This window comes from Desmodus rotundus, chromosome 7 (genome assembly GCF_022682495.2).
Source record: "Desmodus rotundus isolate HL8 chromosome 7, HLdesRot8A.1, whole genome shotgun sequence".
Taxonomy (NCBI): Eukaryota; Metazoa; Chordata; class Mammalia; order Chiroptera; family Phyllostomidae; genus Desmodus; species Desmodus rotundus.
Window position 1 is genome coordinate 15,923,474 of NC_071393.1, and position 17,187 is coordinate 15,940,660.

At 50.7% G+C, this 17,187-nt stretch overlaps 1 protein-coding gene across 1 annotated transcript; it reads right to left on the minus strand.

Moving 5' to 3' along the window:
- Window positions 1-5,778: 5,778 nt before the first annotated feature.
- On the minus strand, window positions 5,779-14,994 carry NEFH (neurofilament heavy chain). The gene is made up of 4 exons (XM_024567146.4): window positions 14,064-14,994; window positions 11,961-12,160; window positions 10,125-10,249; window positions 5,779-7,978 (listed from the first exon to the last, which is right to left on the minus strand). The coding sequence occupies exons 1-4, from the start codon at window positions 14,944-14,946 to the stop codon at window positions 6,388-6,390; spliced, it is 2,799 nt and encodes a 932-aa protein (XP_024422914.2). The 5' UTR covers window positions 14,947-14,994; the 3' UTR covers window positions 5,779-6,387.
- Between the last annotated feature and the right edge of the window lie 2,193 nt (window positions 14,995-17,187).

The window sequence follows — 17,187 nt, forward strand, 5'->3', positions numbered from 1 at the left end:
CACAGGCAGAACCTAACATATCCTCTGTAAAACAAGCTCCTTGGGGAAAAAAATGAAGGATGTTTTTCATTAACTCAGCTGTATCTGCTAAGCTAACAGCTACCTAGCAGGAAGGCTGCATCCCCAAACGGTCGTATTGTCTGTGTCCTCCAGGCCTGACATCTGACAAGCAATTTCTTAGCAAATTGATTTCATTGGTTTTTCTTAAGGCTTGTTATCCTTCCAGAGAGAGGAAGGATGATTTGGTTTGGCAGATGGTTAAAGTCAGTCCTGGGTGGTATCTGGCAAACTAAACAGCCCGGGAGCATGTCCACTTTGGGCAAAAGAAGAGGGGCAGCTAGGTGAGATCCTTCTGCCCTGCCTGTGCCACTTGGGGCCACCACAAGAATGATCTCATCAAGGAGGGCTGGGGCTTTTGGCATTCCCAATATCATCAGCATCTGGCTTGGGCGTGATCATCTGTTATGTCCTGGGAGAAGATGGGGCAGGAGGATGGGATAGTGAGAAAGAGCCTGGACTCTGCGGTCAGACAGGCCTGGATTTAAATCCAGGCTCCACTTCTTCCTGGTTCTAGGACTTTGGACAAGGTCCACTTCTCTGAACCTCAGTTTCCTCAACTGAAAAATGCAGGGTCAACCGTGGGCTTTTGTTAAACTGTGGGCATAAAATATATAGTCCAGGGCCAGTCCTTGCCTAGGAGGTGGTGGTATGGTGGTGTCAAAGCTGATGGCCCAGGTTCTAGTCTAGACGAGTCCCTTCTTATCTTCCATGGACACTGGCTGAGTCAGTGACCCATGAATGCTCATAGCTCGTAACACCCAGCATGTCTTCCCTCTGATTTCAAAGCTAAGCAGATGTTGGCTTTCTAAGTAAAAGTCATTGAGGGCAATTAAAAAAAGTCAGATTCTTAATTAATACCCATTTGACCTGTATTTTTTTAACAGAACAAATCGGAAAGTGTAGCTATGCCACTAACTGGCTATTTGGCCTTAGGCTCCTGCCTCCCTGGCCTCAGTTTCCTCATCTATATAATGAGGAGATTGGACTAAATGATGTTTTGGTCCCTATTTTCTTGACTAGTTACTCTCTCTTTAGTATAATGCATAGGGGCCTTTGTGTCTTTCCCTCGACCCCTGTCTTCCTCTCTAGATCTTAGGTTATGGTATTTACCTTTGCATTTTTAATCATATGTAATCTTTTGATACATCAATTTTTTAAAAAATTTTTGAAATAAGTTTTAACTTAATGAAAAGTTGCAAATACAATACTTAGAGTTCCTGGATAACCTCACTCAGCTCCTTCTAATGTTAACATCTTACATGATCATGGTACGTTTGTCAAACTAAGAGATTAATGTTGGTGCATTATTATTTTTTTAATATTTTATTTACTTTTAGAGAGAGGGGAGGGAGAGAGAAAGAAAAAGAGGGAGACATCGATTTGCAATGGAAACACTGGCTGTCTCTTGCACGCTCCCTGCTGGGGACATGGCCTGCAAGGCGGGCATGTGCCCTGGCTGGGAATAGAACTGGTAACCTTTTTGGTCTGCAGGCCGGCGCTCAATCCACTGAGCCACACCAGCCAGGGTTGTACATTATTATTAAGTGAACTGCAGACTTTATTTGGTTCACTAGTTTCCCCCCACAGGAATCCAGTCCAGGATACCGCATTGCATTGAGACATAATATCTCCTTAGTCTCCTCCAGTCTGTGATAGTTTCTCAGTTTTTCCTTTGCTTTATCAGTCTTAAGCACTTTCTCCAGACCAGTATGAGAGATGAATGTTTTTGACTAATTACACATTCCACTTTCTCCATCTTTCCCATATATTTATCTTACTTTTGAGTGTAATCTATACTCATTGCTTTTGTTGTTATGTAAATTTTACCATTGTTGAATTGACTAGTGTATCAATCATACTTCCTCATATATAATATTTTGTTTGTCTTGGAGTTAATTGCTTTCCTTTCATTATTTGTTTTGTTTTCTTTGAAATTTACTAACCATTCCCACACTCTCCAATAGTTCAGTAAGTCTTTCAATTCAGTTTTATACATGGTGCATAGAACATATCAGTTTAATTTTTGTTCCCGGAGCTCCCCTTCTCCTCCCATACCACTCCAAACTGGCTAGGGGCTGCATAGCTATTGTTCTGTAATTCCTTTTTGTCATCATCCTGGAGTTTTTTTGTTGTAGTCCTTGTTTTCTATATTCCCAGGGGTTTTTTTTTGGGGGGGGGGGGGGTTGGGGGAGGATGTTATGTTCTCTTTTTGTTGGGGCATGTCCTCTAGTAACTTTCAGATAAAGGATCTGTGGGAATTAAGTTTTTGAGATGTTGTATGCTTTAAATTGTCTGTTTTCTACCCTCACACTTATTATATTCATATAGACTTCTAGGCAGTTGCCACCCTTGCTGTTGAGAACTTCGAGATCATTCTTGTTCTTTATTGTCCTGGGTTTTTTTTTCTCTCTCTCTCTGGAAGATTTTTTTTCTCTCTCTATTTCTGGGCTCTGAAATGTCAGGTCCCATGTATGTAATTCAGATGGGCTGACCCACCTTTGGACCTAACGTTCGGCACGTGACCCAGCAGGTCCGATTAGTGTGTTCCGTTAATTTCAGGATGGGCTTATGACCCAAGTGTCTAGTGACACTGAGTCCTCAGACTTAGGGTGACCTGGTGAGGACAGATTCTGTCTCTCCCTGGTTTGTACCTCGAAGGGCACTAGCCCCATAGTTACTTAGGATCTCCATGAAAAAGGCAGCCTTCCTGAGAGAGGAGCTGTATCAGTTACCTATTTCTGTGTAATAAACTACCCCCAAAATTTAGCAGCTTAAAAGAACAAACATCTATCACTGAGGCACAGCTTAGCTGGGTGCTTCTTCCGTAAGGTTCTCACAAGGTGTTAGGTTGTTGTCTGGGGCTGTAGTCTCCCCTGAAGACAGCCAGGCAGGACCTGTGTCCATGCTCACTCACGTGGTTGTGGGCAGGATTCAGATTCTTATTGAACTGAGGGCTGCCATTCCTCACTGGCTGTTGGCCAGAGGCCTCCTTCATTTCCTCACCATGCGGACCTCGCCTTTGAGCAGCTCACAACATGGAAGCTGGGTTCCATCAGAACAAGCGAGAGGGCAAGCAAAAACAAGCAAAACAGAAGCCAGAATCTTTTGGTAGCCTACTCTTAGAAATGACGTCCCCTCACTTTGCCATATTCTAGTCACTGGAAGTAAGTCACTAGGTCAGGCTCAGGTTCAAGGGGAGGAGATTGAAAAATCACAAATAACAGGAAGTGGGGAACACTGGGAGCCATTTCAGAGGCTGCCTACCACAGAAGCCAACGTTGAGGAAAGCAGAGCTGAGGGACAAGGCACGATCAAGTCCTAACGACTTCATTTCAGCCCGTGAATCAAGCTGGGCCTATACTTGAACCATCCTTGAGTGTTTCAGGTAGGCCAGCTCCTAAACAAAACACCACAGACTGGGTGGCTTAAGCAACAGAAATTAATTTTCTCACTCCCGTCAGCCACAAGTCTAAGATCAGGTGCCATCAGAATTGCTTTCTGGAGAGACCTCTTCTTGGCTTGTAGATGGCTGCCCTCTTACTGTGTCTTCACCTGGCCTCTCACCTGTACCTGCAGAGACAGCTCTCTGGCATCTCTTCCTCTTTGCATAAGGGAACCAGTCCTATTGGATTAGGGCTCCACCCTGATGACCTCATTTAACTTTAATTACCTCCCTAAAGACCTTATCTCCAAATATAGTCACCTGGGGGTTAGGGCTTCAACATATGTATCTGGGGGGGGCGGGTACACAATGCAATCCATAATAGTGTTTAAGCCAATAGGTCACGTCATCTGCAATATCCTGAAATGTGCTAAAGTGGCTGTCCAAACACGAGGGACGGCAATTTATCCTCATTTGCCCAGGACTTTCCCAGTTTTAGCACTGAAAGCCCCATGTCCTAGAAACAATTCCACCCTACGCAAAAACAACTTGCTCAGGATTCCGTGGCGTGGTCTGACAGAGAACATATGGGCTCCAGAGTCAAGTTCTAGGTTTAAATCCTGGCTCTACCACGTACCAACTGTGCGGCTCTGAGCAACTCACCTCATCTGTTTTCTCACTGTTAAAATAAGCATCAGAATAGCTACCTTGAAAAATTCCCATGCGAACTGGAGACAATTTATGTAAAAACATGGCTGTAAATGGTAGTCATTACTGTTGTAAACAATTTGGGGAGCTCAAGCATGACTTTTTACAGACAATACACATGGGGGTTCCCTAGGTCCCAGACCCCAATTTCAATACTGTAGCTAAGAGCCAGGGCTTGTGGGGGGTCTGATTTCCCTACGACAGAGCTGCTCAGGAAATTAATGCTTAGGTTTTTGTAGAGGTCATGGGTGTGTTTGGTAACTTGAAGAGCCAATCAAAACCATTTCTAAAATGGCACCTAAGGACCCCCTTGTTTAAATGTGACCACCCTAAACTGTTGTGGTACCGTTCCTTTTAAAAATTCAGATGACAATGACGATGGTTGCTGAAGGTGAGGTGTGGACCATGGGCTGAGATGACCCTGGGCAGAACTTTGAGGAGGCACTTGGCCCATTGTCTGGACAGCACCCCTTGGTTTCTAACAGTAACCGTTTCCTTCAGTCACCTTGTTACTCACAGCTCTTCTGCTGCAAATCACAGAGCTGTGCTCCGAATTGGCTTTGGCAAAAAAAGGGGCTTTACTGGCTCAGCTCAAAGAATGGCCATGGAAAGGAGCACCAAAATCAGGGACCTGAAATCTGTGCCTTGACTAGTAAGTGTCTTATCTGTTTATCTATCTAATCCTCTCTCACAGACCAGCTTTTCCACAAGGCCAGGAAAATGGCAGCCCACAGCTGTGATTCCCTATCCTCTCCCTAATGCCCACTTTCCACAGCCAGAAGACGCCTACCACTCTGACTGGTCCCAAGTTTAAAATCCCAGGAAAAGACTTTCACCGGCTCAGCTGGGGTCAGGTGGCCATCATTGGACCAATCACCAGTGACCAGTGGTATAGTGCCATCAGAGAATATGGTGGGTCTGAGAACCATCTGGCTGGGTCAGGGAAAGAAGCAATACCCAGGAGAGGTGCTAACGGAACAAGGGTTAATGACAGTCCCAAAGTTGGAAACCACACAAAAATTTAACAGTAAAGACCCCACATAAATCCACAAGAACACAGCTTCCAAAGCGTGTCTGGAGAAGCATGTCGGAGTCCTGGTAAGTGACTGCTGACAAACTGCTCCCAATAGTGATGACTGCACTCTTCACTTCAGGTGAACCAGTTGCAGATGGTCCCTCATTCAGAAGGCTCATGCCTCCTTACAAGAGAGGACATGTGCTGACTATATAAATAGACTGTTCAATGTCTTTAGAACCTCACCTGTTCCCAAACCCCAGTATGCATTAGCATCAAGTGGGAGTTCACCTTTCCCAGTCTTGCCTCTCAGATTCCAATTCAATGGTCTAGGCTAGAATCAACCCGTTTTATAAGGCTCCCAGATGATGCTGATGTAGGTGATCCATGGACCTCACTAAGAAACCATGCACCCGGCCATCTGTCTACAAGATCATAAAAGTTACGCATCTAGCCCACTGCCTGGCACGTGACTTATGCTCAGGAAGTAATACAAGAGGGGCCACGTAATGGGTCCCAGAATCTCAAGACAACCCCTATGCTTGCTCAGTGCTGCGCACTCTTGTGACATCTAGACCTCCCCTGGCCTTGTCCCTGGGGGAAGAGAATAAATAATAGCAGCAGCATCTTAATTTCATAAGCACTTTGTTTTATTGCACAGAAGCAATTGAAAGTGGACTCCAGTGGAAAAGTGCGCCCTGGAATAATTCAGTGGCGACCAGCCCCACCCACCCCAGCTCTTGCAAGATGGAGAGCTCTGGGCAAGGGCCTGACCACTCCTTTGGAAAACAGAAGGCATTCGGGAATAGGTTAAGACATCTCAAGCATAATGTGTTTCTAACTGCTCATTCATTATTGCGGTCATCTGTCAGTTGCACATACAGGAAATAAATGCACTTATTTGGAAGGAAGGGGGGCAGCTTTCACAGTCAAGTGCTTACATGTGGCATTCGGCACAGATCACATTCTGCTACATAAGCCGTCATAACATAATGGTCTGTCGCCTGGGGAGGGTTTGGGATGTGGGGGGTAGGGTGGGGAGTGCCCCTCCTTGCTAACATATTGCTAACAGAAATTTCTGTTTGGTGAAGGAGAGCCCCATCATCTAAGCGGAGTTTCTTATATAAAGAAAAGGGAGGGGAAAAATGAAAATGTGTTATGCTTGAGCTCCCACACCCTCCTGAGTTTCTTTGGCTGCTCTAGATGTTCCTTTCTCCCTACCTTACTTCTCGCCCTTGGGGGCCTTGTCTTCTGCGGCCTTCTCTGGAGGCCGGCTGTCTTTCTGGTCTGTGCTAGAGGACTTCTCAGCCTTTTCTGTCTGGGCTTTGCTGGGTGTGGGGGCCTCCTTGCTGGGCTCTTCCTTGGCTTGGGCCTCTGGTTTGGGTTTTTCCTCAGGCTTCTTGGCCTCTGTGGCTTTCTCCTCCTTGGCATCTTTTTTCTCGGGGGCTGCTGGCGTCTCTTCCTTCTTTGGCTTTTCTGGCTCCTTCTCTGCTGCTTTGCTGGGTTCTTTGGCCTTGGCATCGTCTTTCTTGTCCACCTCCGTCTTCTCTTTGGGTTTGGCCTCATCCTTCTCCTTGGCAGAAGCCTCCTTCTCGGGAGTCACTGCTTTTTTCTTATCTTCTGCCTCTTCCTTCTTGGCTTCAACTTTGGGCTCCTTGGGCTTCTCCACAGCAGGTTCCTTCTTCTCCTGGACCTCAGGCTTTGGAGTCTCCTTCTTGGGCACCTCGTCTTTCTTGCTGTCCTTCTTCTCCTCAGTCTTTGGCGTGGCTGGAGTTTTCTCTTCCTCTGCCTTCTTTGGGGGCTCTTTGACCTTCACCTCCTGGGGTTTCTCTTCTTCCTTCGTGGGGGACTTCAGCTCTTCCTTCTTGGAGACCTCCTTCTCAGGAGCCTTGGCCTCCTCCTTCACAGGAGACTTGGCCTTCTCTGGGGACTTGACCTCCTCCTTGCTAGGGCTTTTGGCCTTTTCAGGTGATTTGATGTCTGCAGGGGACCTTACTTCCTCCTTCACTGGGGTCTTGGCTTCTGGGGACTTCACATCAAGAGTCTTGGCCTTCTCAGGGGACTTGGCTTCTTCCTTCACTGGGGACTTGGCCTTCTCAGGGGACTTGGCTTCTTCCTTCACTGGGGACTTGGCCTTCTCAGGGGACTTGGCTTCTTCCTTCACTGGGGACTTGGCCTTTTCAGGGGACTTGACCTCAGCTGGTGATTTTGCTTCTTCCTTGGCTGGGGACTTGGCTTTCTCTGGGGATTTGACCTCCCCTGGGGACTTGGCTTCCTCCTTCACCGGGGACTTGGCCTTTTCAGGGGACTTGACCTCAGCTGGTGACTTTGCTTCTTCCTTAACTGGGGACTTGGCCTTCTCAGGGGACTTCACCTCAGCTGGCGATTTTGCTTCTTCTTTCATGGGGGACTTGGCCTTGGCTGGGGACTTGGCCTCCGCTGGGGACTTGGCCTCTTCCTTCTCTGGGGACTTGGCCTCCTTCTCTGGGGATGCAGCCTCTTCTGCTGGAGGAGACTTTGCTGCTTCTTCTTCCCCTTCCGCTTCCTCCTCTTCTCCCCCTTCCTCCTCCTTGGCCTCCTCCTCTTTGGCCTCTTTCTCCTCTTCTTCAGTCACTTCTTCGGTCACTTGGATCTCCTCTGTCTGTTCCTCCACAATCACAGTTTCCTTCTCTGACTTTTCTACCACCTTGATCTTCTCTTCACTTTTGACCTTTATGTGAGTGGACGTGGAAGGGATTTTAGGGAGTCCTTCTGGAAGGGAAAAGGGACTTGGGCCAAAGCCAATCCGACACTCTTCACCCTCTAGGAGTTTTCTGCAGAAAGGATAATGGAACACATTACTATTAGCTCAGAGCAGACTGATGACTTCGGGGTCTTCCTGGTTTTCTCTGGAGGTCCGCAGTGTCCATGATAGGGACTTCGGCAGGGGAAAAAACATGACCGGTGGGCACTTTGAGAATGGAGAAAGTCACTTAGCAGATCATCCCAGGAACCCCCCGGAATCCACACCCTAATGGCATTGTTCTGATTTAATGCAGCTAACTAAGGCTGCAACTTATGATATAAAACAACTTTTTTTTCCTTGAAAAATTGCCCTAGAGAGAGAATGCCCACGTTAACAAAATTTACATTATTCTCCCACAACTAAAATATTATTCAAGAGCCCTGCCCGGTGTGGCTCAGTGGGTGGGTGCTGTCCCACAAAGTGAAAGGCTGCCAGTTCGATCCCCCATCAGCACACCTGCCTGGGTTGCAGGCAGGTCCCCAGATGTTTCTCTCTCTCTCTTTCCCCCTCCCTTCCCCTCTCTCTAAAAATAAATAAATAAAATTCTTTTTTAAATAAATAAATAAAATGTTATTCGAGAAAAAGTTGAGGGCCTGAGCAAAGAATTTCACACTTATGAGTTTGGGTTTAAGGGGTCTAAGTTCCCATTTGAATTTCAAGGGTCCCCTGTCATCTTGCGTTCTCATCCTTTAGGTTTTGGGAACAGGGTGATGGTGGCAAGTGTTTGCTCTTTGCTACTCACTAGACATGAGGCTTTGGCCAAGCCACTCAAACTCTTTAAGCCCCAGTTTCCTCACTGGTTTTAAAAAAAAGGTCCTAAGAGCCCCTCCCTCAGAAGATTGTTTCAATGAAATGATGAATAAAAAGGGCCTGGAAATGCCTGTGTCAGAGTAAGTGTGGGGCCACCTCCATGGACCAGTGCTTTGCAAATTTAATGGCATCGGAATCACCCAGGAATTCCATTAAAATGCAGATTCTGATTCAGCAGGTCTGGGAGCAGGTAGCTGAGAGTACTTCTTTCTAAAAAGCTCACGGATGATGCTGACTGTGCCGGTTCATGAACCAGGCTTTGAGTAGTAGGACTACAGCCCAGGGTCAACAGGTGGGAAGTGAAGGGTCAGCAGACAGCAACGGGGACAGGTCCTCATGGGGTCAGCTCTGCTCCATAGCAGGAAGCTGCTAAGCTGGGAGGTCTCGTGGCTTCCCCATGACTGCCATTTACTGAGGAATTTCTCTGTGAGCCCAGTGCTACCTGCATTCCCTGGATTAGCTCATGAGCAGGATTAGCTCCTCCCAACAACCCATGACACGGTTACTGTGTTTTCTTGTTATTGTTTAGTGTTAAGAATTTTTAGAAGAGTTTATTTCAGCCAAACGGAGGACACGCTGGGGAGCAAGATGTCAAATGGTCCTCATGTAGGTACTCTTGTTACCGCTCCCATTTCATTTCCCCAGGAAACAAATGCTTAGGGAGCTAGGAGACTCTGAGAGAGAAAGTGTAAAGGCCTCTGAGCACTCGACTACCTCTTTCCCCTCCAACGCAAAGCTGGCTGAATTGGGGGAAGGGGTGAGGAGCTTTAACCCTCTACGTCACTGTCAGGATGAAAATAAGTCACTCTCAAGAGTTTTGTTTCTCAGCCCAGGCTGAGAAACGTGGCCCAGGGGACTGAGCGCCAGCCTGTAAATCGAAAGGTCACCGGTCTCACTCCCAGTCCCAGCACATGCCTGGGTTGCGGGCCAGGTCCCCAGCTGGGAGCGTGTGAGAAGCTACCAACTGGTGTATCTCTCACATATCGATGTGTCTCTCCTTTAAAAAGGATCTTTAAAAAACAAAGATTTTTCTTTCTCAGAAAGGAGAATGGAGGAAAGGAGAGTGGGGAGTCATGTTTAACGAACACAGAGTTTCAGTTCGAGATGATGAAAAAGTTCGGGAGGTGGATGGTGGTGATGGTCGCACCACAGCGTAAATGCTCTTAATGCCACGGAACCCTGTACTTAAAAAGGGTTAAATGGCAAATTTGATGTTGCATATATTTCACCACAATAAAAAAAGTTCACCTTGATCTCCCAGACAGGCAGGCTGCCTCACAGGGGGAGCTTAAAGCCCAAGGCTTAGCTCCTCGCAAGAATATAGGGGCTCCTCACCACCCTGAAGGGCCCCTGGCCCACCTCACCTGTAAGCAGCAATCTCAATGTCCAGAGCCATCTTGACATTGAGCAAGTCCTGATACTCTCGGAGCTGGGCTGCCATCTCCCATTTGGTGTTCCTTAGCTCAGCATCCAGCTGCTGGATAGCTTCCTGAGGAGGAGAGGCCACATACACGTCAAGGGCCAGCCAATGCCCGGTCCTCAGTACCAGAGAGGCTGGGCAGGTGGGTGGGTGGGTTTGGGGGGCATGCAACCCAAAGCAGTCCTGTCCAGCGTGCAGCTGGAACCAACCCCCACCCTGTCAAAGCTGCGGGGGCCTCCTTCATGAACAGGGAAACCACGTGGAGCAAAAATTCAGCTATGTATGTAACTTCTGCCTGGGAAGCATCTAGACTGAAACACACCAGATTCTAATGATGGTTATAACTGGTTAGTAAGACGATAGTTGAATTTTTACAGATCTCTTAAGCTTAGAAAATGCTCAGTGGGAACAGAGCCTTGTTTGCTTTCACTCCCGACTGCTTCCCCAGTTCTCCAAAGTGCCTGCCACATAGTAAGGGCTCGGGAAGCATCTGTTATTGACAAATGAGACAATATACAGAAGCTCAGAAGCTAAATGAGTTGAAGCTTCTTCCCAGGCCCATTTAACCACTGCTGAAAGTAAACCATTATGGCCCTGACAGGTGTGACCCAGTTGGTCGGGTATCAATCATCCCACAAAGTGAAACGTCGCTGGTTCGATTCCCGGTCAGGGTACATGCCTGGGTTGCAGGGGTGCTTCCTGGGTGGGGCATGTATGAGAGGCCACCGATCGATGTTGCTCTCTCTCTTTCTCCCTCCCTTCCCCTTTCTCTAAAAATAAATAAATAATCTTTTAAAATAAATAAACAAATTAATTAATTACCTAGAGTAAACCATTATGACTGATTTTCATTGCCTCCTTTTTTGCTTTCTTGGTTTTCTAACTTTTTTTTTCTATCATTGCCACATATTATTTGCATAATAATTTTTTTAAAGTGACGTTTTTGCCGCGGCCAGGTGGCTCAGTTGGTTGGAGCATCATCCAGAAGGTTGTGGGTTTGATTCCTGAGGGCACATACCTAGGTTGCAAGTTCAATCCCCAGTCGGGAATTGATTGATATCTCTCTTTCTCTCTCTCTCCCCTTTCTCCCTCTAAAAACAATGAACATATCCTTGAGTGAGGATAAAAAATTTAAAAAAACAATTTTAAAGTGATGTTTTCTTTTGCAGTTGTCTTTAGTGGGGAATCTGCCAAGGCGTTCCCCAGGTTATTTAAACTCAAAGACACTGGTTACTATTTACCAAATACCCTTATTGTGATCAAATCCCGCTACAAACATTCACACTCACATTTTTCTCCATCTCTCTCTCTCTCTCTCTCTCTAATCCTCACTCAAGGACAATTTTTCATTGCTTTCAGAGAGAGGGGAAGGGAGAGAGAGAAAAACATCAGTTGGTCACTTGTTCGTACTTTCCTGACTGGGAATCGAACTCATGACCCTTCAGTCTATGGGCCAATGCTCCAACTAACTGAACCACGCCAGCCAGGAACACACTCATCTCTTAAAAAGTTTGTCCATCTCCTTAACCTTCACAGCTGTGCTCAGCAGGCATTTCCCCCCCTTCTTTATTTTTCACTGAAGGAATTCAGTGAAAAAGAAAGAGATACCGGTAAGTTTCATGGGATCTGATACCTAGAAAGACATGCTGGTATATCTGGTATATTTGACTCCAAGGCCCATAATCTTGACCATTACAACCCTGCTCAGAGAAGGACAGTGATTTTCCAGGGTCACCCAACCAGGTGAGGCAGTCTGGCTCCCTGCGCCTCCCCTGCCCACCTGGTAGGATGCGATGTCAGCCTGATGCCGTTCTTCCAGCTCAGAGCGCTGCCTCTCCAGTGAGTCCTTGGTGCTTTTGAGGGCCTCCAGCTCTGTGGTCCTGGACTGCAGCTGGCGCCGGTACTCAGTTATCTCCTCCTGTGCTGAACGCATGGCATCTGTGTTCACCTTGGCTGCCTCTGACAGTCGGTCCAGCCTCACTGGGGGAGAAGGGAATAGGACGAGGTTAGACACACCTGGATATGTGTTCCAATGCCCACATCCAGAAGATGACACACATGGGTTGAGGACCTACTGGGTGCTGGGTACCATCTTGGATGCTTAACTCACCCTATCTTGTATTATACGCAAATGATGACTGCCCAAGGCCACCCAGCTCATGAGTGGCAGAGCTGGGATTCAAATCTAGAGTCTGTCTGACTCCAAAGATTAGACAGTCTCCCCAGCTCAGGATCCAGAAGCCCTACAGGGAAGAGGAAGCCCCCATTTCTGGTCCTCATACCTGTTTCAGCTCCCCAGCAAGGACTGGCAGTACTGGGGGATCAGATGTGAAACCTGGCTTAACTCTGAACTTGTGGCTCAGAGTTTAACTATGAACTTGTGTTGAACGAGTTCATGAGCCTTTGACCTTTGAAGGCATGACAGTGCTGTAAGCCACCATGTCGCCATAGTCCCCTCCTTGCAGGTTTCTGCTGTGCAGAGCCCAAGGTCACTGCAGAGCCTGGGGCCTGTGTGCCAGCTCCTCTGGCTGCACATTTTGGCACTGGAGCCCCTGAGCCAATGGCAGCCACACCTGGCCCCTGCCAGCAAAGGGCTGCTGCTTCCCAGACCTTCCGGGGCCAGTGGAGGTCTAGAAACGAATCTATATCACCTGAAAGGGAACATCCTGAATCCTGAGATAGTGACACCCAGGGCCTGGGTTAGGGGTGTGGGAGGAAGAAGGGAAGCCAGGTGGGTGGGCAGGGTGGACTGCCTGTACCAAGGGCAAAGCCCAAGAGAACAGAGGGGTTTGCTCTGGGAGGAACCTTGCTGCAGAGATGGGGGAGGGGACAGTTCTGTCACTGCAGAGGAGTTGGGGGGTGGGGGACAACTGGGACAAGCCATACATCCAAATCCCAGCTTTCCTGGCTTTCCCTTCTAGTGCTGGCAAAGATTTAGAGACCATCCCTATGGGCAATGATCTACCCACTGTGGATCGCAGGCTGGAACCCACTGAAATACCTGCACCCTCTCCCAAGAACAATACACAAAGTTTTACACTTGGGCTGGGGGGGTGGCGGGGGTGGGGAGGGGAGAAAGGGAACCCTGGAGCTTTCCAGGGTAAGAAGCCCACTCCCATGTTTCAACCCAAAGAGAAATGAAAACCAGAGAGGACAAGTGCTGATCAAGGTCACCCTGGGAAAAGCTCCAGAGCTGCTGCAGCTGCAATCTAGCTGACTCAGGGCAGCACGGTGGAGGTGGGCAGACTTGGGAGGCTCCCTCCCGGCGCTCCCAGTTTCTCAGGCCAGGAGAGGGGACATTAAAGGGCTCACCGGCCACCTCAGTCTCAGGTACCAACTGGTTGTAGTGATGGTCCCCCCTGGGGAGAAAGGATGTGAGAAGGCCGCACCTCTCCCCTAAGTAGTGGGGAGGAGCCTGATAAGGATCAGAAGAATGGAGTCCCCGCTGGTGTGCAGGAAATGGGGAGGGGTGGGCAAAGGTGGGCGTGGAAGGCAGGTTACTTTGAAGGGCAAAGAGTCTCCAGCGCCTGTGATCAGAAGCCAGCATTGCTTCGGAGGTATAGAGGGAATCTGATGGAAAAGGGCCTCGTTGTAGAGTTACCTAACTATGGTGGGGGAGACCAGAGAGGCCCAGAGTTGAAGGACAAACATAAGGACCCTAGAGGAGGACAGCCAAAGGTGAAGCCACCTTTTTGGAGGGTGTGGGTCGGTCCCACACGAGACCCAGAGAGAAATCATTACTTAACTAAGGATTATACACTTTGCATGGGGAAGCCGAGTAGCGCAGAGTGCACCAGCATCCCCTGGCGTCACACCACCCTGCGCCTCGCTGCCGGACCAGCAGGGGGCGCCCTGTCCTCCCCACCGCCGCGCGTTTGCAAACCTCGGAACCACTCCTCGGACTGCAACGTGCTTTGCACCGCGTGGCCCTCGAGCTGCGCGCGGATCTCGCGCAGCGCCGACGTCACGTCGCATTTGAGGGCGTCCCGCGAGTCGGCCTGTGCCTGTGCCTGAACGGCACTGCAGCCCTGGATCTGGCTGAGCAGCTCCCCCACCTCTTCCTGGTGGTGGCGCCGCAGGTAGCCGCACTCCTCCTGAAGGGCTTGCGCCTTCTTCTGCAGCTCCACGCGCGCCGCCTCGGCCTCCTGCGCAAAGCGCGCGAGCGCGCGCGCAGCCGCCTCTGCCTCCTCGCGCTGCCGGGCCTCGTCATCCAGGCGCTGGCGCACGTGCGCGATGTCCTCGAGCAGGTGCTCCTGCTCCAAGCGCAGCTGGCCGCGCGCCGCGCCCAGGCGCAGCACGACGCCGCGCATCTCGCGCACCTCGCGCTCGTACAGCTCGCCCATGGCAGCGCGGCCCGCCTGCTGTTGCCGCAGCGCCGCTGCCTCGCCCTCCAGGCTGCGGTTGTGAGCCTCCAGCTGCCGCACCTTGTCGATATAGCCCGCGAAGCGGTCGTTCAGCACCTGCAGCTGCTCCTTCTCGCTGCGCGCTGCCACCGCGGCCACCATGCTGCCCTCCGGTCCGTTGCTCAGCGTGTCTAGCGAGTCGGTGCTGGAGGCGACTGCCGCGCCGCGGAAACGGCTCGGTGAGGCCGACGCGGAGCTCACCGTCGTCCGCGTCCACGAGTGGAAACCACTCGACGAGCCGGCGGCCGAGCGCGCTCCGCCCGCGCCGCCCTTTCGAGCCAGCGCGTAGTGCAGGCTGCCACCTCCGTGCAGCGACGCGAACGGGGTTCCCAGCAGCGCGTCGGCGCCGCTGAAGCTCATCATGGCTGGAGCAGGTGCGGACGCTGGTGGAGTGGGAGCTTGGGGCCGGGACGGGGCGGCTGGCACTGCGGCAGCAACGGGACGCCTTTTATATAGCAGCCAGGCCGAGTCCAGCCCCTCGGCAGTTGGGGGGGCGGGGGAGGCGGCCCCGCCCGCCTCCTCCCCTGCTGCCCCGGGGCTGGCCGGCTCCGCCGCAGTGAGAGGGGCGGGGCAGGGGGGACCTAGGAGTGAAGGGGAATCCACGAGGCGTCAGAAGAGCCCCCCCGCCTCGAGGTCAGATTAGGGGGTAGAGGACTCCCAGAGTGGACCGGCGGGGACCCCTGGATGCGAGTCGGAAGACCCTGTTACTGTGTTCTGAATAAGAGAAAGGGACCGAAATAGGGAGAGAACGTGGAAAGCTGCTGAGACTATGGGCAGAGTGCCTTAGGGATGGAGCGATGGAGGACTCTATAGTCGGTAGGATGAGGGGATTGCTGCATGAAATGGGGGCACAAGATTTTCCTGTTAGTTAAAGAGGCCCTCAAGATAGGTGGTGCAGAGTGTCTGCAGCCGCCCCGGCATGGGGGAGGGAGCAAGGTAGTCCTGAATGGAGGCTTGGCGGATACTACGGAGGGTAGAGATAGAAGACCTCTGAATGGAGTTTCACTGTTTCCCAAATAGTGGGCTAGAGGGGCGGGCTCACTCAGTTCTTGAGGAGAGGGCTCAAGAACTCTGCAGCCGCTCCAGAACAGGGAGTGAGACCTGGAGTTGAGGAGAGCTGCAAGGCTACTCTTAATTGGGGGAGAGAGGGAGTCCAGATGAGGGGGTGTGGGCACAGTGGTCTAGATAGGTTAGGAGATGGGAGACCCTGCAGCTGGTCCCAGCAAGAAGGACCTTCAGTGAAGGGGGCAGAGGGTCCTTGCAGGGATAGGAGGGACCTGGGTCGAGTGTGAGGGTCAGAAAACCCAGAGAGGAGGTGCTCCTGGGGACTGGGCATGAAACCGGGAGAGAGGGTCCCTGTGTGGGGTGGGGGGAAGTGCCAGGTGTGCTAGTAGTCATTCATGCCAGGGTTTCCCCCACGGGAATCAACTCCACAATCTGCGGTAAAATGACCTTGAACAAGTTGTGTCTTCCCCCCACCCACCCCAGTTTTCTCATCCGCACATGAAGGAGGCCTTGCCCGGAGACAGACTGCAACTTAAACCCCCTAGCACCCCCAGCAGCTTCCGCTTGGTGGGGCCGGGCGCTCTGGCTGAATTGGGGGAGGGGAACCAACGCGCTGCCTCTGGGTGTGACAGCGGCTTTCCCACAGCTAGGAAGCCCACCTTTCTGGCTCTCCCCTTTGCATTCCATCTCCTCAGTTTCAACTTGGCATCTCTTCCCCCACCCCACAACAGATAAGTGCGTCCCAATAGGCATCCCTTCTCACCCCCAGGGAAGTGATGGGGTGCTTTAAGGGTACCGAAGTCCCTCCCCACTGTAAGCCCTATTGGAGGGTCAGGTATAAAAAGGGGTCCTTGAGCTTTGGGGGGTCCCTGCAACTGCTGGGGTTATTTGACTTTTTCTCTCTTTTGGCTAATTTCAGATGCCCTGGGGGTGCGGGCAGAGCTGCAAATGGTGCTTCAGCACTGCTCCTTGTCAGAGAGAAAGGGGTTAACCTCTGCCTGTGCGCTGGGGGGAGGGGAAGGAGGTAAGGGTATCCCCCCCCTTGCCTGACCGCTGTGCTATGCAGATGGGGAACTGAGAAGGGGCGGGTTTAAGTTCTGGCAGGGTCACAAAGGGAGCCAAGGACCCAGCCCCTCGACTTTCTGCTAGGGGTCCCATCCCCTGTTTCCTGTTAAGTTTCCCCACACACACCTGGGCTGTCCTGCTCCTCCACTGGGAGGTGAAAGGACCCCCAGGGGATGCCAGATACTGGGAAGCGATCCCCTAGAGAATCAGTGTGGACTCCACTCCCAGTTCTCAGCCTCCCTCAGGCGGTTATCTCAATCCCCACTACCTTTCCAATCTACACCGGTCTTCCTTCCGTGGGATCCCCCAGATGGGCCCAAACTGACCCCTCAGAAAAGTCCTCTGCCAGTTCTTTTCTCTTTGCCTTCCACCTTATTCTCAGCCCCCTGGTTCTGAGCAGACCCTGAGCAATGGGGAAGAGATGATGCTGTCCCTTTAACCACGTTTTACTGGAAGGAGAGTGCGCTGGGGAGGAGGCAGGAGGGGGAAGGGAGTTTCTGGTTTTGCATGGAGAAGCAGAACATGATGAAGCAT